This window comes from Strigops habroptila, chromosome 12 (assembly GCF_004027225.2).
Source record: "Strigops habroptila isolate Jane chromosome 12, bStrHab1.2.pri, whole genome shotgun sequence".
Classification (NCBI taxonomy): Eukaryota; Metazoa; Chordata; class Aves; order Psittaciformes; family Psittacidae; genus Strigops; species Strigops habroptila.
This window is the reverse complement of record NC_044288.2, coordinates 21,170,681-21,192,114: the sequence shown is the minus strand read 5'-3', so window position 1 is coordinate 21,192,114 and position 21,434 is coordinate 21,170,681. Positions and strand designations below refer to the sequence as shown.

At 57.8% G+C, this 21,434-nt stretch overlaps 3 protein-coding genes across 3 annotated transcripts; 2 read left to right on the top strand and 1 right to left on the bottom strand.

The window, feature by feature from the left end:
• Positions 1–17: 17 nt before the first annotated feature.
• On the top strand, positions 18–12,873 carry HARS1 (histidyl-tRNA synthetase 1). The gene is made up of 13 exons (XM_030504042.1): positions 18–201; positions 882–971; positions 3,049–3,168; positions 3,358–3,453; positions 4,493–4,618; positions 7,136–7,243; positions 8,753–8,851; positions 9,279–9,372; positions 9,481–9,608; positions 9,685–9,927; positions 10,594–10,710; positions 11,348–11,494; positions 12,366–12,873. The coding sequence occupies exons 1-13, from the start codon at positions 127–129 to the stop codon at positions 12,420–12,422; spliced, it is 1,500 nt and encodes a 499-aa protein (XP_030359902.1). The 5' UTR covers positions 18–126; the 3' UTR covers positions 12,423–12,873.
• Positions 12,874–13,281: 408 nt separating this feature from the next.
• On the top strand, positions 13,282–16,387 carry DND1 (DND microRNA-mediated repression inhibitor 1). The gene is made up of 4 exons (XM_030504878.1): positions 13,282–13,702; positions 14,343–14,519; positions 14,619–15,080; positions 15,756–16,387. The coding sequence occupies exons 1-4, from the start codon at positions 13,282–13,284 to the stop codon at positions 16,385–16,387; spliced, it is 1,692 nt and encodes a 563-aa protein (XP_030360738.1).
• A 1,680-nt stretch (positions 16,388–18,067) lies between these two features.
• On the bottom strand, positions 18,068–21,055 carry WDR55 (WD repeat domain 55). The gene is made up of 8 exons (XM_030504044.1): positions 21,020–21,055; positions 20,789–20,931; positions 20,585–20,685; positions 20,428–20,515; positions 20,087–20,266; positions 19,574–19,673; positions 18,977–19,146; positions 18,068–18,865 (listed from the first exon to the last, which is right to left on the bottom strand). Exons 1-8 carry the CDS (start codon positions 21,035–21,037, stop codon positions 18,544–18,546), a joined length of 1,122 nt encoding a protein of 373 aa, XP_030359904.1. The 5' UTR covers positions 21,038–21,055; the 3' UTR covers positions 18,068–18,543.
• Between the last annotated feature and the right edge of the window lie 379 nt (positions 21,056–21,434).

The following is a 21,434-nucleotide window of genomic DNA, read 5'->3' as shown; positions in this document are numbered from 1 at the left end:
GCCCCGCTGCCATGGCAACGCGCGGGCACGGCGCTGCGCGGGCGCGGCCCCGGTGCGGCGGGAGGGGGCGCGGCGTTGCGCAGGCGCAGTGGCGGGGCAGCGGCGGCGCGCAGGCGCGGGCCGGCAATGGCGGAGGAGGCGGCAGTGGCGCAGGCCGAGGCAGTGCGGCGGCTCAAGCACGATAAGGCCGATCCCGACGAGGTGCGGCGGGGGCTGGGGGACGACACCAGTACGGCTGGAGACTGGTGTGACTGGGAGCGGGGACCTGGAGCGGAGCGGGGGTGCTGGGATGGGGACTGGGGGTGCTGGGCTGGAGGGGGGGCTGAGATTGGGGTGAGGTTGCTGGGCGCGGGTGCTGAGGGGGACTGGGAGAACTGGGGTAGGTGTTGCTGGGCTGGATGTGGTGGCGATGGGGAGGATGGGAGCACTGGTACAGGCTGGAGAGCAGAGGGGCTGGGGTCTGTGGAGAGGTGGGAGTGGGAAGCGGTGATACTGGTGTTGGGTTGGAGAAAGGGGTGCTTGGGGGTGGCAGGATTGGGAGGAGGATGCTGGAGATTGCTGGGGTGGACATAGCAGGAGCTGGTGGGATGGGAGGTGGGACTGGGGAGGTGGATATTGAGGGTAATGGAGGTCGTGGGAGGCAGAGACTGATGGGGATGTTGGGGGTGCTGAGACTGGGGGACTTGTAGCAGAAGTGGGGAGTCCTGGAGAGGAGCAGGGAGTGCCCCTCTGATTGCTGTAGGAGGCTGGGATTAGTGGATGTGTTGATGTCAGGGAGTCTGGCTGCAGTGGGAATGCTGAGGCTGAAGGTGCTGGGGAGGCCTGTGGGCTGGGCCTGGCAGGTAGGTTTACCCCCAGCTCTCTCCTTTTTCCTTCCCCAGATTGCAAAGGAGGTGGCGAAGCTGCTGGAGATGAAGGCCCAGCTGGGGGGAGATGAAGGGAAACACAAGTTTGTGCTCAAGACCCCAAAGGTAACTTCTCCCAGCACCTAACTCTACGTGCAGAACCTCAGCACAAACTGGCCTGTCTGTGTTCTCATTTCTGTTTCCGTCTTAGCAAGAGGGGAGAGAGGGGTAAAAAATACCCCTGACAGTGCCTGACCCAGAGACCCTACTAACATACAGACTTCCTGGTGCTTCTGTGACAAGCCAGTCACTAGCTGGTGTGGTCAGGAAACTAAATTCCCTTTTGGCCAAGCTTTATTATAGCTGCCCAGTGTGAGAGGTCTTGTATCTGCTGGAATTGCACTATCTGAAGTAAGGTCATGGCACTGCATTGCCCTGTCAGTTTAGGGGTTAGGACTCTTCAGCTCTTGTAATACTGACCCTACTACAAGGGCCTGTAGGGACAGGACAAGGGGAATGGCTTTAACCTGCCAGAGGGGAGACTGAGATGAGCTCTTAGGCAGAAGTTCTTCCCTGTGAGGGTGCTGAGGCGCTGGCACAGGGTGCCCACAGAAGCTGTGGCTGCCCCATCCCTGGCAGTGTTCAAGGCCAGGTTGGACACAGGGGCTTGGAGCAACCTGCTCTAGTGGAAGGTGTCTCTGCCTGTGGCAGGGGGTTGGAACTGGATGAGCTTTAAGGTCCCTTCAAGCCAAACCAGGCTGGGATATTGTGGCCCTGTGAGAACCTGCAGACATTGGCTCTCTGGACCAAGGGTCCTTAAGCTGGTCCTGTTCCCTGTAACCCGGACAGAGTGGATGGAGCTGCTGCTGGGTTGGGTGAGCAGGGAGTGCTGCAACGTGCAGCTCTGCTGGTGCCAGGCTCGTTGTGGGGGATCTGCAAAGCTTAAGCCAGCCAAAGAAACCCTGGCAGTGTTTGCCAGGAATGTCAGCATATGTTGAAATGGGGGGAGCAAGAAAAGTCTCGTGGCTTTTGATCTTGCCTTAGCCTGTGAGGCTGGGAAATCCCATTTACCAGCTGCTGACATTTGTGTCTGCTTGCAGGAGGACCCTTCCTTCAGGGATAGCTCTTCAGTGTCCAGGCCTCCCTGAGAATAGTGTCCGTAGTGCAATTTATGCTGAAATTGTTTGTAACCTGAATGTTTTCATCACTAGCAGCTAACCAGAGACCAGCTGTGCATTGTGGAGGCAGTTGTGAATGTTGCTCACAAACTAAAGAGCTGATGTTAATGCTACTGACTTAGGAGATGTCTCAAAACTGTCTCCCTTGTCCAATTCCTTTGTACGTTTTGGTAAATGTAACTGGTGTGAGGCCTGGAAGGGTATTTCACTGTTTAAAGATGTGGAGAGAGGATTTTGCAGCTCTGTGAGTGCCAGGGAAGCCTGGCGTGGGTTTCCACCTGCCTCAGCCACCTCAGCGTGCTGCTGGAAGCTGCTCTTCGCTGCGCGACCTGCAGGTGGGGTGTCAGGAAGCTCCTCTCGCTGCTTCCTCCGGCCTGATTCCCAGCCCCTGGAAGATGCCAGTGGGAGATCTGGTTAGTTAACAGTGACCTGTGTGTTGCTGAGAGCCTAAAGGTGGTCACTGATATAACGCAGTGACTCTTAACAGCGAAGGAATTAAAAGGGAGCTCATCCCAGTGAACAGCAAATGGGCACTTCACAGGCATCACTCTTTGAATGAAAGATCTCTCTCTATGTGTGTTTGGAAGCTGTGGAGCTGCTGGTTGTTCCATGGCTCCAAAGCGTGCCTGCCCTGTGGTTCCACCTCTCCCGGGGTGGTTGGTTTTGCAGGGGTCTGGCTGACACGTCTGGATCAGAGCCGTGGGCAGGTCCGAGCTGTGCTGACACTCAAAAGACCCTCTAGTGTTGGGTCTGTGTTAGCTCCTTTGTTTCCTGCAACACAAAACTCCTGACTTAGATTTAGCTCTGCAGACTGTGGCAGATCGTGTCTTAGCTGTGTCCTCATGTTTTCCAGTGGTTTTTGGTGCTGCTTTTCACCATCTCTCCTGACATCTGGTGTCTGGACCTGATCTGTCTGCTTTTATCAGCAGTATGATAGCTTATTCATATTGCCTCTCATGTCTGTCTCCACTGCCTGCCTCTAACCCAGTGTGTCATTTGCTCTCCTTTTCCTCCTCTCACCCCAGGGCACACGGGATTACAGCCCCAAGCAAATGGCCATTCGTGAGAAGGTCTTCAATGCAATCATCTCCTGCTTCAAGCGCCATGGAGCAGAAGTCATTGATACACCAGTGTTTGAGCTGAAGGTGAGTGAGGACACAGCAGGTTGCTGAGCTGATGAGGATCCTGCAATTGAAAGCCTGTGATGTGTTGAGGGCTGAGTTTTATTCTTCCATCTCCAGGTGTCCTCCCTTTCTCTCCTTGTTTTCTGTGTGCTCTAGGGCTGGTCCCCTGTCACTGAAGATGCTGTTTGTTCGTGTGTCCTTTTGTTGTAGGAGACATTGACAGGGAAATACGGTGAAGACTCGAAGCTCATCTATGATCTGAAAGATCAAGGAGGAGAGCTGCTGTCCCTGCGCTACGACCTGACAGTATCCTGCCACAGCTGGTGCTGAGGGGGCTCATCACCTTTGCTGCTCTCCTTTTGGGGTTATGCTGTCCAGTGGGCACGGGAGGGAGGAAAGTCTTTTGCTTCTGACCCCATCCTGACAGGGAGAGCCTGAGCAAGCAGTGTGGTTCAGTGGGTGCAGGAACCTTGCTTAGATATTTGTTTCTTCAGTGAAGTAACACCTGTACATGGAGGTAAGGAAGACCTGTATAAAGCGGGGTTTCTCCCACAGCGGGGTACCCAGGCTAGGCTGCTGCAGGACACAGCCCATGTGAGACTGGAATCCAACCTCAAGTTGCTGGAAGGTGCCTATAGGGACACTTAAGAGGGATGTGGAGCTGCTGGAGTGAGTCCAGAGGAGGCCACGGAGCTGCTGCGAGGACTGGAGCAGCTCTGCTCTGGAGCCAGGCTGAGAGAGCTGGGCTGGGGCAGCCTGGAGAAGAGAAGGCTCCTGAAGGGGAGACCTTAGAGCAGCTCCAGTGCCTAAAGGGGCTGCAGGAAACCTGGAGAGGGGCTTTGGACAAGGGCCTGTAGGGACAGGACAAGGGGAATGGCTTTAACCTGCCAGAGGGGAGATTGAGATGAGCTCTGAGGCAGAAGTTCTTCCCTGTGAGGGTGCTGAGGCGCTGGCACAGGGTGCCCAGAGAAGCTGTGGCTGCCCCATCCCTGGCAGTGTTCAAGGCCAGGTTGGACACAGGGGCTTGGAGCAACCTGCTCTAGTGGAAGGTGTCCCTGCCTGTGGCAGGGGTTGGAACTGGATGAGCTTTAAGGTCCCTTCCAACCCAAACCAGGCTGGGATTCTGTGATTAATGGCAGCATGTGCAGGCTGTGTCTTGGGCAGTTGTGGAGACCTTGGGAGCTATGGAAAACCCATCCCTCTCTTAGCAGTTGCTTTGTCCCAGGGGTGTGTGCCACTCACTGTGCTGGGTGTTGGGGAGATAGTGAGCACCCAGCACTGCCTGTCACTGATAACTGGGTGGGGTGATCCCTCCTTGTTCTCATCCTTAACCCTCCCATCCCAGGTGCCCTTTGCTCGCTATCTGGCGATGAACAAGATCACCAACATCAAGCGCTATCACATTGCCAAGGTCTACAGGAGGGACAACCCGGCCATGACCAGGGGCCGCTACCGGGAGTTCTACCAGTGTGTGAGTTTGGCCACTGACAGGGACACTGCTGAGTGAGGCTGGGCAGTGCCTGTTGAGACCTACCACCATAAAAACCTAGACCCAAAGGCTGGGTTTCCTGCTGTGGAAAGCTCAGGAGGATCCACTCATCTTCTCCTTAGTGTGCCCTTATAGGTGTAAAAAGCAGCTTGAGAGTGGCAAAGTGAGGACGGTGGCTGTGACACAGGGTGCTGGTGTATGAGGGACTTTGTAGTACAGCTCCTGGGTGCCCCAGGTGTCTTCAAAGCAGCCTTTGCTCCATCCCACAATTCTTGCCAGCCTGGTGGAGGGGAGGAATTTCCTTCTGATCCCAGCAGCAGTTTTACTCCTGGGTGTGTAGCAGGACACATGAACAGGGTGAGCACCTCAGCAGTAGCATGTACTACTTCTGTCCCCTGCTTAGTCAATCTGTGTTTCAAAGGAAGGGAAAAACCCAGAGGCCAAATTACAGGACAGGTAAGAAAGCAATTTCCTTTGTGGCTTTCTCAGCTGAGTGTGGTAGCTCCAAGGAATGGATTTGTTCTACTGTGCTAACAGTTCCCAGGGCCTCGTATTGCAAACAGGTTCCTGTTTGAGAATATTCCTGTTACATTGTACCCTGTGGATACCTTCCCGCTCCAGCTTGGTGAATTCCCATTTCCAGACCACTCTGCCTGTTGTCTCATCTGAAAGACTGTTCCAAGATCTCACTCTTAAGATAGCTAGAAATAGTCCTTAATATCCAGGCCAAACTTCCTTGTGTTTGATAGCTGCTGTTTAAAGAGCTGAACTGGCACAGGGAGAAGTAAACTGTCATCCCTTGACACAGATTCTTCCTGTGTCCCAGATAAACATTTGGGAAATGATTAGAGAAATCTTTCCTTCCTTAGGCCACAGAAATCATCTGTTACCTTCTCTCCCTGGAGATACTTCCCTTTGCTCAGCCTAGGAGCTGTTTCTGCATCTTTTCCTAAATAGAATTCTCAGCCCTTGGCTGGGTTTTTCAGTGTCATTTCACCTGTGTCACTGGTAATGGCACTTCCCTGACTGAACCAGCCCTTGCCCAACTTCCACAGGGATTGCATCAGCCTTTCATGCACTCAGCTGCTCAGGGACTAACTGATGTGATCTGTTTCTTCCTCCATTGCCCTGATTTCCTTTGGGAGCTTGGAGAAGCCGTGTGGAACTTCACCCACTTAATGAAAATTATTCTTGTATTCAAAACCTCATTGAAGACTTTGCATTTTGGGATTCATAAAGAGGAGTCACACAGAAGGTCTCTTGTTGCTTCTGTGGTTTATTTCTCTCAGAATACTGATGTTCTCTTTGCTGTTTTCCAGTCATGGGCTATTCAAACACCTTGCTGTTGGGCTTTAGCTCTATGTGCTGTTTCATCTGGGAGTTTCTGGTGGAGACCACTCGGGCTTTATGATCTCTTTTTTCTGTCTTGGTGGTGGAAACTTTGGGTTTTGCCTCAGTTGAGATCACTTCTTGTCCTGGGTTCAGTGCTTCAACCACGACACTTCTCTTGTCTTCTTCCCTGGTCGTTAACTTGACTGGCATGTGTATTAAAAAAGAACATCCTAAGAATCAAAGTGACACATTTTGCATTTAGGTCATAACCAAATAATTAATTTTCTCCCTTTCCTCGTTCCTTTGTTCTATTTATTTACTGCTGCTGATTGCTCTGCTGTCTCCTTTCGGTTGTGTTTTCAAGGATCTCTGTTTCAAAGTCTATCACGCAGTAAAGTGCTGAGCCAGAGGCAGGGAGCAGGTCACACACATCCAGAAGCAGAAAGGAGGGAGAAGCAGAATGGCTTCTTGCAAACTGGAGAGGGCTGGAGCAGCTCTGCTCTGGAGCCAGGCTGAGAGAGCTGGGCTGGGGCAGCCTGGAGAAGAGAAGGCTCCTGAAGGGGAGACCTTAGAGCAGCTCCAGTGCCTAAAGGAGCTCCAGGAAACCTGGAGAGGGGCTTTGGGCAAGGGCCTGTAGGGACAGGACAAGAGGAATGGCTTTAACCTGCCAGAGGGGAGATTGAGATGAGCTCTGAGGCAGAAGTGCTTCCCTGTGAGGGTGCTGAGGCGCTGGCACAGGGTGCCCACAGAAGCTGTGGCTGCCCCATCCCTGGCAGTGTTCAAGGCCAGGTTGGACACAGGGGCTTGGAGCAACCTGCTCTAGTGGAAGGTGTCCCTGCCCATGGTGGGGGGTTGGAACTGGATGAGCTTTTAAGGTCCCTTCCAACACAAACCAGGCTGGTTTCGGTGCACTCTCTGCACTGTCTATGGCACAGTGTACAAACACTTTGCAATGCTGTGGACACAAGAGCACCGCTGCCCTCACTGAAAGAGGATCATAAACCCACATCCTATTCCTTCTGGATCCTATCAGCAAGGGCTAGTGCTTCCTTACACCCAATTTCTTTTGCTTTTTGTAAGCAAACTGCTGTTGAGAGCAGAGCTGAAGCTGTGTTGCTGCAGCCACACCAGTGGTGCTCAGTTGCTCACTGCCTTTCCTGTCCCCAGGACTTTGACATTGCCGGGCAGTTTGACCCCATGATTCCCGATGCCGAGTGCCTGAAGATCGCGCACGAGATCCTGAGTGACCTGCAGCTCGGGGACTTCCTCATCAAGGTGAGGCTCAGCAGGTTTCTCTGTGTCACAGTGGGAAGCTGTGGTCGTCGTTCCTGTGGTTTATGCAGCAGTACCTGTTCCCACTCTTAAAGCCCACTAAAGCCTGATCCAGCAGCTCATCCTGCCTCTGCCTCACCTGGTGCATATGCTGAAAGGCTGGGCCTCAGCTCAAACATGCCTTCAGCTGGGAATGCAGGGAGGTTTCCTGAGGCTGCAGTACCAGAGCTCCCTTTAGCACTAACCACAGTCCCCTGCAAAATGTCCAGCAGCCAGCAAAGAGGGTGTTTGTCATGTTCACTGCCTGCAGTAAAACACAGCCTCTGGCCCAGGATCCCTGCCCTTGTCCCAGCTCCCAATGTCCCTTAGTAGGGGCACCTGCTCAGTGCATGCTGTGTTCTCTGCAGGTTCCTGCCTTCCCACAAAGTCCTTTCTGGGGCTGAGGTGTTTTCCAGAAGAGTCATGCCCTGCTGTAGATTGAGCTGTTTGCTTTAAAACACCCTCATTATCTTAGTGTGGCAGCAAATAGTGCTGGGTGTGCAGGTCAGGCAGGATGGGGAAGGGGGTGCAGCAGTAGGAGAGCAATGGGAAGGGGTGCTTGATGTGCAGGAGGCTGGTGGGATCTCTGAGAGGGACCCCGAGCCGGGTCACTGCTGAGCTCTGCAGGGGAGGTGAGCAGTGTGGGCTGGGTGTTGTGCTCCTGTCTGCAGCCCCCACTGGGTAGGGGAGCAGTTACCTTCACTTGAACCTGGGTGGGATGAGCTAAGAGCTGTGCTGAGGAGCTGCCTGTGCAGCTACCGTGGGTTTGGGCAGTGGTGAAAGAGGATGCCTTTGAGGATGAGAAGGCACCCTGCAATGGGGACAGCAGAATGACCTGCCTGCAGTTGTTCTTGCCTTCCATGAGCCACTGTCTGGTTCCTGTTGATGCTGGAGGATTACAAACTCCTGAGCAGTCTTTGTTTCCATCTAATTTAATTGTAGATGTTCTCAGTAACCATGGAAATAGCGAATCCAGCTGAGCCTTTGGCCTCAATTACCTGCTATTAGCATAATTAAACTCTGGAATTCTCTATACTATCAAAAAAGAATAAAATTCCTTAGTGAGGTTTTAATGTCCCTTTGTTCTTACACTGGGAGAGCAGGATAACACACTGAATTCATCTCCCTAGTCCACAGTCTGTTCCTGACCTGGTTTTATGTGTCCACATGAGAGGACTCATAGGCCACACTGGATTTTCTTCTCTGTTGAGTGGAGAGGTATGTGGCTCTAGAAGGAGAATGTGATAGCCCTGCCCAGGCTTGGCAGCCATCGGTTGTGGTAGCTGGCCTACCATGGGCACAGAGGCAGCTCCGCTCCCTGGGAATGGGGAAGAGACAGATTCCAAACAGCAAAAAACCTCGGCAGGCATCTGCTGGTTTCTCTTCCGCACTCAAAAACAGAGAGAGGAGAAACTGGAGCCAGCTGAAGCATCTCTTTGAGTCACAGTGAATGACTTGCTCCCTCTGCCCCAGGTCAACGATCGGCGCATCCTTGATGGGATGTTTGCGGTTTGTGGTGTCCCGGACAGCAAGTTCCGAACGATCTGCTCCAGTGTGGACAAACTGGACAAGGTATGGGCTGGAGGCCTGGGCTGCACGTGCTGCTGCTGGAGGGGCAGTGAGGCTGGGTCCCCCCCGGCTGCTCTCCCCATGGTCCAGGAGAACTGGCTGGATGTTCAGTTGTGGCCAGAAATCAAACCCAGGATATTTGTCCTGGGGCTTCAGGTTTTTGGGCAGTTTTGCTGACTGCAGGGTTGGGATACAACCAGACTGAGAGAGGAACAAGAAATGGAGTTATGACCATGCTCTGAGAGCATTCGATCTGCTGCTTCTCTCATGCACCTCTTAACCACGCTGAGTCTGGTGGGGTTCTGCTGTATAAAGATCTGTTGAGGGCAGATATATTTGTCCATCTCTATGGGGCAGGACTAGCAGAGACCTTCCGCAGTAGAGACCACATCCCTGGAGCTGTGGCTAATGTTCTTCTCTCCCCCCACAGGTGCCATGGGAAGAAGTGAGGAGCGAGATGGTGGAGGAGAAGGGGCTCTCTCCCGAGGCTGCGGATCACATCGGGGAGTACGTCCAGCTCCACGGTGAGCACTGTGGGGTCGAGCCCTTGGCTTTGCTCTTCCAGGCCAGGCAGGGAGGGCCGGGAACACAGGGGTGCTGTTAACCCTGTTAACAGGGTCTCCTTCCCACAGGTGGCCTGGAGCTGATCGAGCAGCTTCTCCAGGACCCAAAGCTGTCCCAGAACAAGCTGGCCAAGGAGGGGCTGGGGGACATGAAGCTGCTCTTTGAGTACCTGACCCTGTTTGGCATCACAGGGAAGGTGAGGAGGGGCAGGAGGGGCAGAGCCCGGCCCCCCCGAGCGCAGCCGGTGACGGCGCTTCCCTCGTGTCCTGCAGATCTCCTTCGACCTGAGCCTGGCGCGGGGCCTGGACTATTACACGGGGGTGATCTTTGAGGCTGTGCTGCTGCAGCAGGAGAACGACCACGTGGAGGAGCCGGTGAGCGTCGGGAGCGTGGCTGGAGGCGGCCGCTACGACGGGCTGGTGGGGATGTTCGATCCCAAGGGACGGAAGGTGCCCTGCGTGGGGATCAGCATTGGCATCGAGCGGATCTTCTCCATCCTGGAGCAGAGAGTGGAGGTAGGTGTCTTTAGTACTCAACCAAGAATAGAGAAGGAGCAAGGATTTACATCTTCTTCACATGCCCCCAGTCCAGCAGATGCTGAAGTGAGTCTTTCTTGCTGCAGTCTTTGAAGGAGAAGCCAGCCAGGCCCCTCCTGTGCTCTGCAGCAGGAGTCAGAACCAGGACATAAGCTCCAATTTTCTCCAGCTTGGCTCTTAAATAGGTCTTTGTAGGCTCCCAAAACGTTGCTGCACATTTTCCTCCTCCAGAGGCCTGTTGTGGAGTCTCCTGGCAGCCAAACCTAGCCACATTTTCTAAGCGGAAACTGAATTCTTCCCCCACCACCTCCAGTCCTGGCCAGGTTTGTTCCTCTGCAGGTGACCTTTTCAAGGCTTCTCCCTTCAGCGAAAGCAGCAGCAGGCAAATGCCACTTCGAGTATTCAGCATCTGCCACAGGATCAGGCAGCTCCTGACAGCACTGGAGCATCTCAACTGGCTGCTGTTAATCTAACCCACAGTTTCCAGCTCAGGCCTCCCTGACACTCCTGAGTTTATGCTGTTCACTGAGCCTGAGCCTCTTCACTGCTAAATTGATGGGTCTGGGGTGGTGACCTGTCCTGCTCAAAGGGTCCCACATACCTCTGTATGTCCAGGACATCTTTTGAGTCTTGTCCCTGCCCTAGGCCTCTGAGGAGAAGATCAGGACAACAGAGACACAAGTGCTGGTGGCCTCTGCCCAAAAGAAGCTTCTGGAAGAGCGGCTGAAGCTCATCGCTGAGCTCTGGGATGCTGGAATCAAGGTATGACCAGGTGATGGCAAAGTCAGGAGCTGCCTGGTCCACCCTGTGCCGGGGATGGACCAGATCTGGCTTTGCCTTGGGAGAAAGGAGTCCCAGGGAGAAGGTGGGCAGCAGATGGGCTTCCTGAATGGAGCCTGCCTCTTCTTGGTGTCCTGAATCAGGTGTTCTGCAGGACGGGCTGGGCAGCATGGCTTGGTCAGCCCTGTAACACTGCAAGGGCTGCTCTGTGTCTGTCACCTCAGGGCTAATTCCCACAGCAGGCAACACTCCAGCCCCTGCTGTGAGGCGGCTGGAATACCGTGCTGCTCCCAAAAAAACCCCAAAAAAATGGAGCCTTGCGAGGGGAAAGTGGGGGCAGGGAGGAGCCTGGGCTGTTTTCTGCCATTCCCCCTTGTCCTGTCCCTGCAGGCCCTTGTCCAAAGCCCCTCTCCAGGTTTCCTGGAGCCCCTTTAGGCACTGGAGCTGCTCTAAGGTCTCCCCTTCAGGAGCCTTCTCTTCTCCAGGCTGCCCCAGCCCAGCTCTCTCAGCCTGGCTTCAGAGCAGAGCTGCTCCAGCCCTCGCAGCAGCTCCGGGGCCTCCTCTGGACTTGCACAAGCAGGTCCACATGTTATGGTGCTATTCTCTGGTTCTCTTCTAGGCAGAAGTGCTCTACAAGAAGAACCCCAAGCTGCTGAATCAGCTGCAGTACTGTGAGGACACCGGCATCCCTCTCGTTGCCATTGTGGGCGAGCAGGAGCTCAAGGATGGAGTCGTCAAGCTGCGAGTGGTGGCAACCAGGGAGGAGGTGAGGCCCAGGGCAGGTTGGCGCGAGGGGGATGAGGGCTGCTTGACCTCAGCTCAGGTCAGCCTTCCAGACCCATCTGGGCCTGCTCTGCAGTGGTGCCCTCAGGCTGTACATGGCAAGGTGGCTTTGCTGGCCCACATTTTGTGTGTAGTGCCCAAAGGGAACTGGCAGACTCAAGGTGAGGGCTGTGGACTGATGGTGGTGGCTTTAGGAGAGTGGGTGAGTTTCCTCAGCCCATCTTGACTTTGTGTGGAGCACATGCCCTGGTGCCTGTTTGCCACCAAGCCCCCTGTAACAGGTTCTCAGGATGGCTTTCTCATTAGATCTTTTCAAGCAGAGGTCTCTCCAGGGACTTCTGTAACACCTCATGTTCCATTTCCTCACCCCACACAGTTTCCTAGAGCTGTGGAGCAGTTTACCATCATGTGACCTCCTTGAACTCCCGGATATTTCTCAGTGCAGGAGCCTGGAACATGGGGGGGTGATTCCATGTACGACTGCTCGTGCATTCCACCCAGCGCATGGGACCAATGCTTGAAGGTTCAGGAGGTGCCCTCATGGAATGAGTGCAACCAGTGCTATGTATGCACTAGTCTTGGCTTTGGAACCAGCAGGAAGGAGTGGGAAGAGCATCACTCTCATGATCATGGGCAGGAGAGGGCTTGGCAGGTTGCAGGCAGGTGGCTGCTCTCGTAGATTCACACTTCACATGTGCTGCAGCCCGCTTGATCCCTGCAGTGGGGCTGGTGACAGCACCATGGTGTGACCACAGGGCCCGGTCCAGTGCTGGCCATCCCTGTGGGACCAGGGGAGGCACGATCCATCAAGCTGCTTGTGTTGTATTGAAGCAACTTTGTGTTCCTCTGTGCAGGTCAACGTTCGCAGGGAGAACCTGGTAGAGGAGATCAGGATGCGAACGAGCCCCTAAACCCCTTCTGGACGTGTCTACTCGTTTGTTGGATTCTGGCTGACACATTTCCTCCTGTAAATACCTTCACCAGCCCATGGAGCAACAGGGGCAGGGGGGCCTTTGAACACTGTATTTATTCTTGTCTCATGCCCTCCCTTTCCCGGTGGGAGCAGAGAGGCTGCGCTGACTCCTGTGACATGCCCTGGCCCTTGAGTATGTTGCTGGAAGGATGTTTTTGAGTGGCTCTGGCAAATGCTGGGGTGGCTGCGGTGACACGTGGAGTCCCATGGTGACATGTGGAGCCCTGTGCTGGCAGCAGACCCCAGGGGCTTGGCTGCAGCTTCTTGTTCCTGTCGCTTTGAATCAACATCCCACCCCATCCCTCTGCTCTGGCTGCAGGGAGGTGACCTTATCCTGAGCACCATGTAAAGGCACTGCTCCCAGAAACACAATAAACCTGTCTCTCCCACTCTGTGCCTCCTGTCCCTTCTTCCTGCCGGGAGCAGGGATTTGCTTCCCTGCCTCGCTGAGCAGGAGCTGTGCTTTGAATGTCACAGCGGATGTTTCTTCAGCTGCCTTCGTTCCTCCTCACCTCCAGCTCCCACCGCTGCACCATGTGCAGAGCAAAGCCCCCACCAGCCAGGAGCTGAGCTCCCCACGGGTGAAACGGGTCCCCGGGGTGACTTGGGGTCCCCTTAATCCCAGCTTCCCTTCGGTGCTGCCCCGCATCTCGCTCTGCTCCGTGCCCCACAGCAGGTCAGTTCTCTCACCCGCGGGCCCCAGGCGTGGGAAGGCGGAGGGAGCGGCGCTCGGGGCGGGGGTCGCTGCTCCCCGACGGGGCGGGCGCTGCCGGCGGGTCCCCGCCCGGGGCGGTGCGATGGGATGGGCGGCGCTGGAACCTTCCAGAGCGTGGTCCGGGCGGCGAGGAGGAGCCGGAGGAGCGGCGGCGATGGAGGCCGAGGTGGGTGCCGTCGGGGGGTTCCAGTGGGGACGCCTGGGGCGGGGGGACCCGGCGCCGCCGAGCCCGGGCTCAGTGCGGGGCAGCGGCGGGCGGCGCCGGTTCCATCCCACCCGCCGTGAGCCGGGGCTGCCCCGCGGGGGTGAAGCCCCGGTAGCGCCTCACCGGGAGCTGCGGGCTCGGGTGGGCTCCGCCGGGGCAGAGCCGGGTCCTGCCGCTCCCCGGAACCCGCCGGGAGCAGGGACCCGGCCCTGGGGCTGTGGCAGGAGCCCTGCGGTGCGTGGCCCGGCTTTCTGCGCCCATTCAGCAGAGATCGCCCGAGATGCGTCCCCGCCCAGAGGTGTTTTCTGGCCTCAGGAAAGGCAACAAAACCTCTTGTAGAGAGGAAGGTGCCGCCGCTTGGGGCTGCAGCTGGAGATGCAGGAGGTGAAGGGGCAGCCAGAGTGCATTGAGCTCGAGTTAATCCCATTCAGCGAACAGTTTCAGAGGCCCCAATAAGACTTTGCAGTGTTTAATGAGCTGAAGCTTTATGATATTGCCACATCGGTGGTGTCTCCAGACCCTCCTTGATGTCCTCAGAAGCCTGAGGAAGGGCTGGTAGAAGAGGGTTGGCTGTGTTGGGGTCCCAGCCTGCCTGGGACCTCACGATGCGATGGGTCACCTCGTCTCTGTGCAGCCAGTTGCTGCCCATGTCTTGGCTTAGGCAGCCATAGGGGAACTGCTGGTGTCAGAGTCACAGCCTGGTTTGGGTTGGAAGGGACCTTAAAGCTCATCCAGCTCCAACCCCCTGACACGGGCAGGGACACCTTCTGCTTCACCCTGTGGAGCAGGCTTGGGCAGTGGGGAGGGCAGTGCTTTGGGTGCGCAGTGTCAAGAGGCTCCTCACATTTCCTGAGGGCAGAGGGCTTCGCCATTTGCTCCTCCACATGCTGGCTGGTGCTGGGCCTTGCAGTTGATCTGTGGGGGTGGGATACCCGCAGTAGTTGGGAGTTTGGAGACTTTTTGCCTAGACAAACTCCATCATCATCTTCCTCTTCAGACATGGACCAACAGCATCAACCAGGCCAATAAGATGGCCCTGCTTGCCTGGGCGAAAGAAACGGGCATCGACTTGGTGCAGATCAATGGGCAGAGGCGATATGGCGGCCCACCCCCAGGTACGTGAGCACAGCACCTCAGTGCCGTGGGAGCACAGCACGTAGGGTGCCCGGTGGCGAGTTCGGTGTCACCCACATGTGCCCATTGTGTGCCCACAGGCTGGGTGGGCGACCCCCCTCCGGCGGGCACAGAGGTGTTCATCGGGAAGCTGCCGCAGGACATGTACGAGAACACCCTGATCCCGCTCTTCCAGAGCGTGGGGAAGCTCTACGAGTTCCGCCTCATGATGACCTTCAGCGGGCTCAACCGGGGCTTTGCGTACGCCAAGTACAGCACCCAGCGCGGCGCCAAGGAGGCCATCGCCGCCTTCAACAACTTCAAGGTGCGGGAGGGCTGCACCATCGTGGTGTGCCAGAGCACGGAGAAGTGCGAGCTCAGCGTGGATGGGCTGGAGGCCTCGGTGAGCCAGCGGGAGCTGGAGGCCGTGCTGCGGCACGTCACGCCGGGCGTCCTCAGTGTCACCCTGCAGCCCAGCCCCGCGCAGCAGCGGGCACAGCTCGCCGTGCTGAAGTACAGCTCGCACCACGCTGCTGCCATGGCCAAGAAAACCCTCATGGAAGGTATGTGGGAGGCTGGGGTGCTGCTTGGGATGGTCTTCCTGGTGTCTCTAAGGGCTGATCCTACCTCTGGATCGGCCACAAGGTGAATTTGGCCTTGAGACATCCCTTGTTCTCTTCCTGTGTCCCGTGGGAGGCCAGCTGTCCTCAGTGGGGAGGTGGCGTAGGGGGACTGCTGCGGGTCTTCAGCTGCCTGCTCAGAGCAGAAGCATCACCAGTACCAATCCAGGGCATCCAGAGCTGTAACCAAGTTACCCTTCTGATGAAGATTCCCTACCCCTCAGTGCCCCATCCCATGATTGCACTACCCTGGGACATGTTTCCCACACATCCAGCCAGAACCTCCAAAGTCCTGGTGTGTACCCACTTCTGCCCCAGCTGAGAAGCACTTGGCTTTGATGTCTCTGCACCTTGCCCCTAAAGGCTGCCCCTAAAATCTCTTGAGCTTTGCAGCTCTTGAGCCCACCTTGGTAGCCAAAGGAGATGGAGAAGCAACTGCCCCATAGCTGCATGAGGGGTTGTAGAGGCAGGGGAAAGAGTCTTGTGCAGTTCACAGGCTGGGGGTTGGTGCCAAACCACCCGTGGGGGTCACTGTGCCAGATGCTGGGGGCAGGATGGGGTGATACTGGGGTGCTGGTGCCTGAGCATCCCCTGCCAGCTGCTGCTGGTCTCTCCTAGGGAATATGAGGCTCGGTGGCGTGGCGATAAGGGTGGACTGGCTGAGCCCTGACCTGAAGCAGAAGCTGCAGTCGCACAAGGAGAAGCCATCGCCCAGCCGGGTGCACAGGGGCAAGCGCCCGGGTGTCCCCATGCAGGCACCTCTGTCTCCGGTGCTGCACAACGCGCTGGAGCACCTCAACACCCTGTGCCGGAGCCAGTACCTGGGGCCCCCCCTGTACCTCACCAAGTGCGTGCAGGCCAACCCCAACGGGTGGCTGCGGTTCTGGTGCCAGGTGGTGATCCCGGGGTGCCCTGTGCCCTTCACGGGGTTCACATGGGTCCGGCAGGACGGGCCGGGCAGGAGCGGGCACGAAGAGGCGAAGGTTGCGGTGGCGCTGCAGGTTCTGCGGGTGCTGGGTGAGTCCTTGCACGGCATCGTGCCAACCTCCCAAAGTCTGGGAGCATCTCCTGGGAGTGTGGTGCTTGGGGGGACCCAGGCAGGGTCATCCCCTCATCCTCCAGATATGATCCCAATCCCTGAGCCCGGGTGGGGTTCCTGGTTGGAAGCAGAGGGTGCAAAGGGAGGGGGTGTTTGGGTGCTGACGGAGCCTGACACTTCCCTCCCTGCTGCAGGGTGCCGGCTGACGTAGGCAGCACTCTGCCTGTGCCATGAGCTGAATGTGTGCCACCAGCCCCGGTGCTGCTGGAGCGGCGTGTGAGCCCCACTGGGACCGGGTCCTGTTCCAGCTTTGCTTTGAGTTCGTTTGGGTTTGGTTTGGTTTGGTTTGGTTTGAGAGCTGGTGCTGAGGATGGAGCTCCTGGCCTGGTGCGTGGCCACTGCCCTGTCCCCAGCCAGCCCTTGGGAATGGTTCTGTTCTTCGGGATGCTTCTGTTTTGGGGGATGGAGGTTTATATGGCCCAGTTTGGCTTCTTTTCAGTTGCTTTATGTTGCTCTGCTGTGGAGGAGGGGCCTTGAGAGAGGAGCGGCTGCTAGGAGCAGCTGCCAGCATTGTCTGGGGAGGCGGAGGGGCGCTGGGGCCGTCTGGGCTCGGTGGGGCCCGTCTCCTCTGAGCCCTGTCTGGTGCCTGAGGAGGAGCCTCGGGTGAGGACACAGCCACACATGGGCCTGTCCTGGTGAGCGGGGGCTGTCCCATGTGCTGGTGAGCTGGGGTAAGGCGGTGCCTCCGGTGGTGCCGGGCTGTCTGAGCGGGGGGGAAGCAGCCGTAGGTCCCGGCTGTCTATGAATGATTCCTCAGGACCGAGAGGTCCCGCTACACTGTTCACTGCTGTTAAAGTAACCTGGAAAGCACTGCCTGTGTCCTGTCCTGGTTTGCCCCCAGCTCCCTGCCTGTCCAGCACCATCTCAGTGCTCCCCCCACAGCAGGAAGCCTGTGTTCAGCTGCAGAAGGGATGAGCTCTACAAGTGATTCCTGATGAGCACTGGTGGCTTCCAAGTGCATTTCAGGGCATACCTGGGTGCCTTCAAGTATAGAGCGCTGCTATTCCCTTCTGTGCTAAGGACCCAGGTACCTTGCTGTTAGCCCCCAGTGGCTTCCAAAGGCCCTTCTGGGCTCAGTATGGTCCCAGGTGTCTTCTGGTGCACTTAAGGGGACTCCATGTGCCTTTCTATGCTGCCCAGGTGCCTTACAGTACAGCACCAGGGGACTGAAGTGCCTTCAGGTGTCCTTCAGTGCTCAACACTGGTCAACCACTGCCTTTTGTAGTGCCCCAGCGACCTCCCAGAGCTTTGGGATGTGGCCCTTGGAGCTCTGAGTCCATTTGGTATGCCCTGCATGGCCCTGCACACCTGTCTCTGCTTCCAAGGGCTCCTGTGGTCTCTTAGGGTCCCTGCCTTGCACTGGGACAAGTTAGACTCAGTGCTGGCATTGAAGCCCAGCCTGGTTTGGGTTGGAAGAGACCTTCAACCTCATCCAGTCCCAACCCCCTGCCACGGGCAGGGACACCTTCCACTAGAGCAGGTTGCTCCAAGCCCCTGTGTCCAACCTGGCCTTGAACACTGCCAGGGATGGGGCAGCCACAGCTTCTCTGGGCACCCTGTGCCAGTGCCTCAGCACCCTCACAGGGAAGAACTTCCTTGTATCTCCCATTTCAGTTTAAAACCACTCCCTGGATGCTCTCACAGCTTGCACCAGCCCCTCTGCCCAGCAGGGACGAGCCACTGCCTGGGACAAGTCAGGACATGCAGGCACAGGATGCTGTCCCCACTGCCATCCCCATCCCTGTCCCCAGTGCCCTGCAGGCAGGTCCCGGACCTGCCCAGGGGTGCCAGGGAAGTTGGGGTGAGCCAAAGCATGGGCACAAGGCGCTAGGAACTGAAAGGCACTGGGTTTATTTGTAATAGAGCTGATCTATAAGTTAATTAATTAACAAAAGGTAATTAACACTAACCTCCTTGCACAGTACTGCAGGCACCCCAGGGCCAGGCAGGGCCTCGGGGAAGGGATGGACCCGTTCGGCCAGGCACCCCAGGACCCCATCATCCCGCAGCCCCCTGAGCAATGCCCTGCCTCCTCCCCCATCCCAGGACCCCCAAATACACCAGCAAACCCCAACTTCCCTATACTCACCCCCCACTCCCTTCTCAGGGCTGGATCCCCCCTAGAGACCCCCATCCGTTCCCCCCCCCCCCCCCCCCCCCCCATCTCAGACCCAGCCCCTCCATCCACCAGGGATCCTCACTCATGAACCCCCAAACCCTTCCACCAGGGACCCTTAGCCACATTCCCACATCCCTGGACCCCCCCATTCCAAGGACCTTCAGTCATTACCCTCCGCTCCCGTCCCCTCAGTCCCCGCCATCGCTGTCACTGTCGCTCCCGGCCGCCGCTTCTGGCTCAGGCTCATCCCGCAGGTCAGCGAAGAAATCCTCCCCGCTGCCCAGCGCCTTCCCGCTGAGCGCCCGCAGTGGCCCCCCCTTCTTCTTCTTCTTGCGGTAGTCGTCCACCACCAGCCCCGCCAGCGCCGACACGTCCCAAAACTTCACCTTCTGGTCGTGGGCGCAGCTGGCCAGGAGCTGCCCGCCCGGTGCCAGCGCCAGCTGCTCGATGGGCTCCCCGAGGTGCTGCCCCACGCAGCCCAGCACACGGTTGGGCAGGATGTTCACTGCCCTGTGGATGGGGGACAGCCGTGGGGACTCGGGTCCATCACAGGCTCAGCCCGCCCTTGCGACCAGCCAGGGCTGATCCCATCCACAGCCACCCCACAGAGCCCCCCCTGACCTGATGACTCCGTCCAGGGACCCCACGCACACGATGCTGTCTGTGATGGGGACCATGCAGTCAATGGACTCGGCCCTCAGAGCGAAGCGGTCGCTGGCAGCCCCGAAGCCGTCCCAGTTGAAGAGGTAAATGGTGCCTTCGCTGGAGCCACACGCCACCTTCCTCCCCCTCTAGGCAAGATGGAGGATGGTAAAGCAGATGCAGAACAAGAAACCCAGGAGCTCACAGCAGCCTAACAATAGCTAAAGGGACCAACAGTAAACCTGGAGAGGGGCTTTGGACAAGGGCCTGTAGGGACACGACAAGGGGAATGGCTTTAACCTGCCAGAGGGGAGATTGAGATGAGCTCTGAGGCAGAAGCTCTTCCCTGTGATGGTGCTTGAGGCGCTGGCACAGGGTGCCCAGAGAAGCTGTGGCTGCCCCATCCCTGGCAGTGTTCAAGGCCAGGTTGGACACAGGGGCTTGGAGCAACCTGCTCTAGTGGAAGGTGTCCCTGCCTGTGGCAGGGGGTTGGAACTGGATGAGCTTTGAGGTGCCTTCCAACCCAAACCAGTCTGAGTGTTATGACCCTACTTCATGGCAGGGCCCAGCACCAACCTTCAGCAATGCGACAGACGTCAGGTCCCCGTTCTGTGGCTCTGAGAGCAGCTCAAAGCGACGCCTCTTCACATTGAAGACACCCAGGGTGCCGTCACCACTGCGGGAGAGGGAAGGGGCATGTTGTGAGCATGGGACATGGTGCAGGGCGCTTCCTCCAGCGCTAAGGGAAGGACCTAAGGGACGGCCAAGTACAATCCTAAGTGGGTTGGAGCAATCCTAAGCACAAATACAGGCTGGGCAGAGATGGGGCTGAGAGCAGCCCTCAGGAGGACTTGGGGGTGTTGGGTGAGAAGAAGCTCCCCATGGCCCAGCTTCAGTGTGTGCTTGAGCCCAGAACCCCCCCTGTGTGCTGGGCTGCACCCCCAAAGCGTGAGCAGCAGGTCAAGGGAGGGGATTCTCCCCTCCGCAGGGTGTTAGAACTGGATGAGATTTAAGGTCCCTTCCAACCCAAACCAGTCTGTGATTCTATTAGCTGTGTGGGTATGTGGGAGCCCACAGAGCCGGTGGTACCTGGCAGTCAGCAGGAGCTTCCCATTACCATCCACAGCCATGGCGCTGATGTACTCCTCCTGCTGACGGGCCTCCAAGATCGCATCCCCCTTGCGCAGGTCCCACACCTTCAGTGCCCCGTTGTCATCGCCCGTGGCAAAGACGTTGGCATCGATGGGCAGCACGCAGTTGAGGGGCGAGCTGCAGAGACCCCGGCCCCATGTCAGCACAGTCACACTCACACCGCTGGTGAATGGCTCTGGCTGGACGATGCTCCAGCCTCTGCCTGCCCAGCCCCGGCAGAGGAGGGAAGGGGACACAGCCCCAGCAATCGCTGCCCGCAGGATTGGGGTCAGACCTACCTGTGTGCCTTGGGGAAGCGCGTTTCCAGCCGTCCCTCCTCCACCGTCAGGATGTGGATGGCCTTGTCCTTGGACACGGTGAAAAGCTCTGGGGAGCCACATCAGCACCCCTAGCCCCAGCATCCCCCCGGTGCCGCCCCGCGTTCCCCGCACTCACTCTGCCCGTCCTGGGAGAAGGCCACGTCCCGGCACGACTTGAGGTGATGCCCCGAGGACCAGAGCTGCCGGTTCTCCCCCTCGGTGCAGGAGTACGAGTACCTGCGGACCGGGCCGGGCTCATCGCGGCAGCCCCGGCGGCCGCTGCCCGACGGTGCCTGCACACGGGACCCCCCGAACGCCCCCCGCGGCCCCGCTCACTCACAGGTACACGTCGCCGTCCACGTCCCCCGCCGCCAGCAGGGGCCGGGCCGGGTGCAGGGCGATGGCGTTGGCGGTCGCCTCGAAGCAGATGTCCTCGGGGGTGTCCCGCAGCCGCGGCTCCTGCCCCGCGGGCTCCGCGCTGTCCTGGGGGGGCAGAGCGGGGCGGTGGGGCCGGGCCGGGGCCGGTGGCGCCGCTGGGGCCGGGGCCGCGCAGCCCCCCGCGTGTGCTCACCTCTGCCGGCGCCGCCATGGCGGCCGGGGGTGGGCGGGGCTCGTTTACCTAGCCCCGCCCCTTCATTTGCATGGGTCCCGCCCAGCCGCCGCCGCAGGGCGCCCTCTCGTGGAGCTGCTTGAACACTGCCAGGCATGGGGCAGCCACAGCTTCTCTGGGCACCCTGTGCCAGCGCCTCAGCACCCTCACAGGGAAGAGCTTCTGCCTCAGAGCTCATCTCACTCTCCCCTCTGGCAGGTTAAAGCCATTCCCCTTGTCCTGTCCCTACAGGCCCTTGTCCAAAGCCCCTCTCCAGGTTTCTTGTAGCCCCTTTAGGCACTGGAGCTGCTCTAAGGTCTCCCCTTAAGGAGCCTTCTCCAGGCACCACAAAGGAACACCATGGCCTCCTTCCTCTGCATCCCAGGGAAGGATGGGT

Excerpts from the sequence above, each read along its gene's own strand:
- HARS1 (XM_030504042.1), top strand. The coding sequence starts at position 127 with ATGGCGGAGGAGGCGGCAGTGGCGCAGGCCGAGGCAGTGCGGCGGCTC. Across the intron at positions 3,169-3,357 it reads CACCAGTGTTTGAGCTGAAG|GAGACATTGACAGGGAAATA; the intron begins GTGAGTGAGGAC and ends CTTTTGTTGTAG. Across the intron at positions 7,244-8,752 it reads TCGGGGACTTCCTCATCAAG|GTCAACGATCGGCGCATCCT; the intron begins GTGAGGCTCAGC and ends CCTCTGCCCCAG.
- DND1 (XM_030504878.1), top strand. The coding sequence starts at position 13,282 with ATGGGATGGGCGGCGCTGGAACCTTCCAGAGCGTGGTCCGGGCGGCGA. Across the intron at positions 14,520-14,618 it reads ATATGGCGGCCCACCCCCAG|GCTGGGTGGGCGACCCCCCT; the intron begins GTACGTGAGCAC and ends GTGTGCCCACAG. Across the intron at positions 15,081-15,755 it reads CAAGAAAACCCTCATGGAAG|GGAATATGAGGCTCGGTGGC; the intron begins GTATGTGGGAGG and ends GGTCTCTCCTAG.
- WDR55 (XM_030504044.1), bottom strand. Across the intron at positions 20,516-20,584 it reads CTTCTCCCAGGACGGGCAGA|AGCTTTTCACCGTGTCCAAG; the intron begins GTGAGTGCGGGG and ends GTGGCTCCCCAG. Across the intron at positions 19,147-19,573 it reads CGTCTGTCGCATTGCTGAAG|AGGGGGAGGAAGGTGGCGTG; the intron begins GTTGGTGCTGGG and ends CATCTTGCCTAG.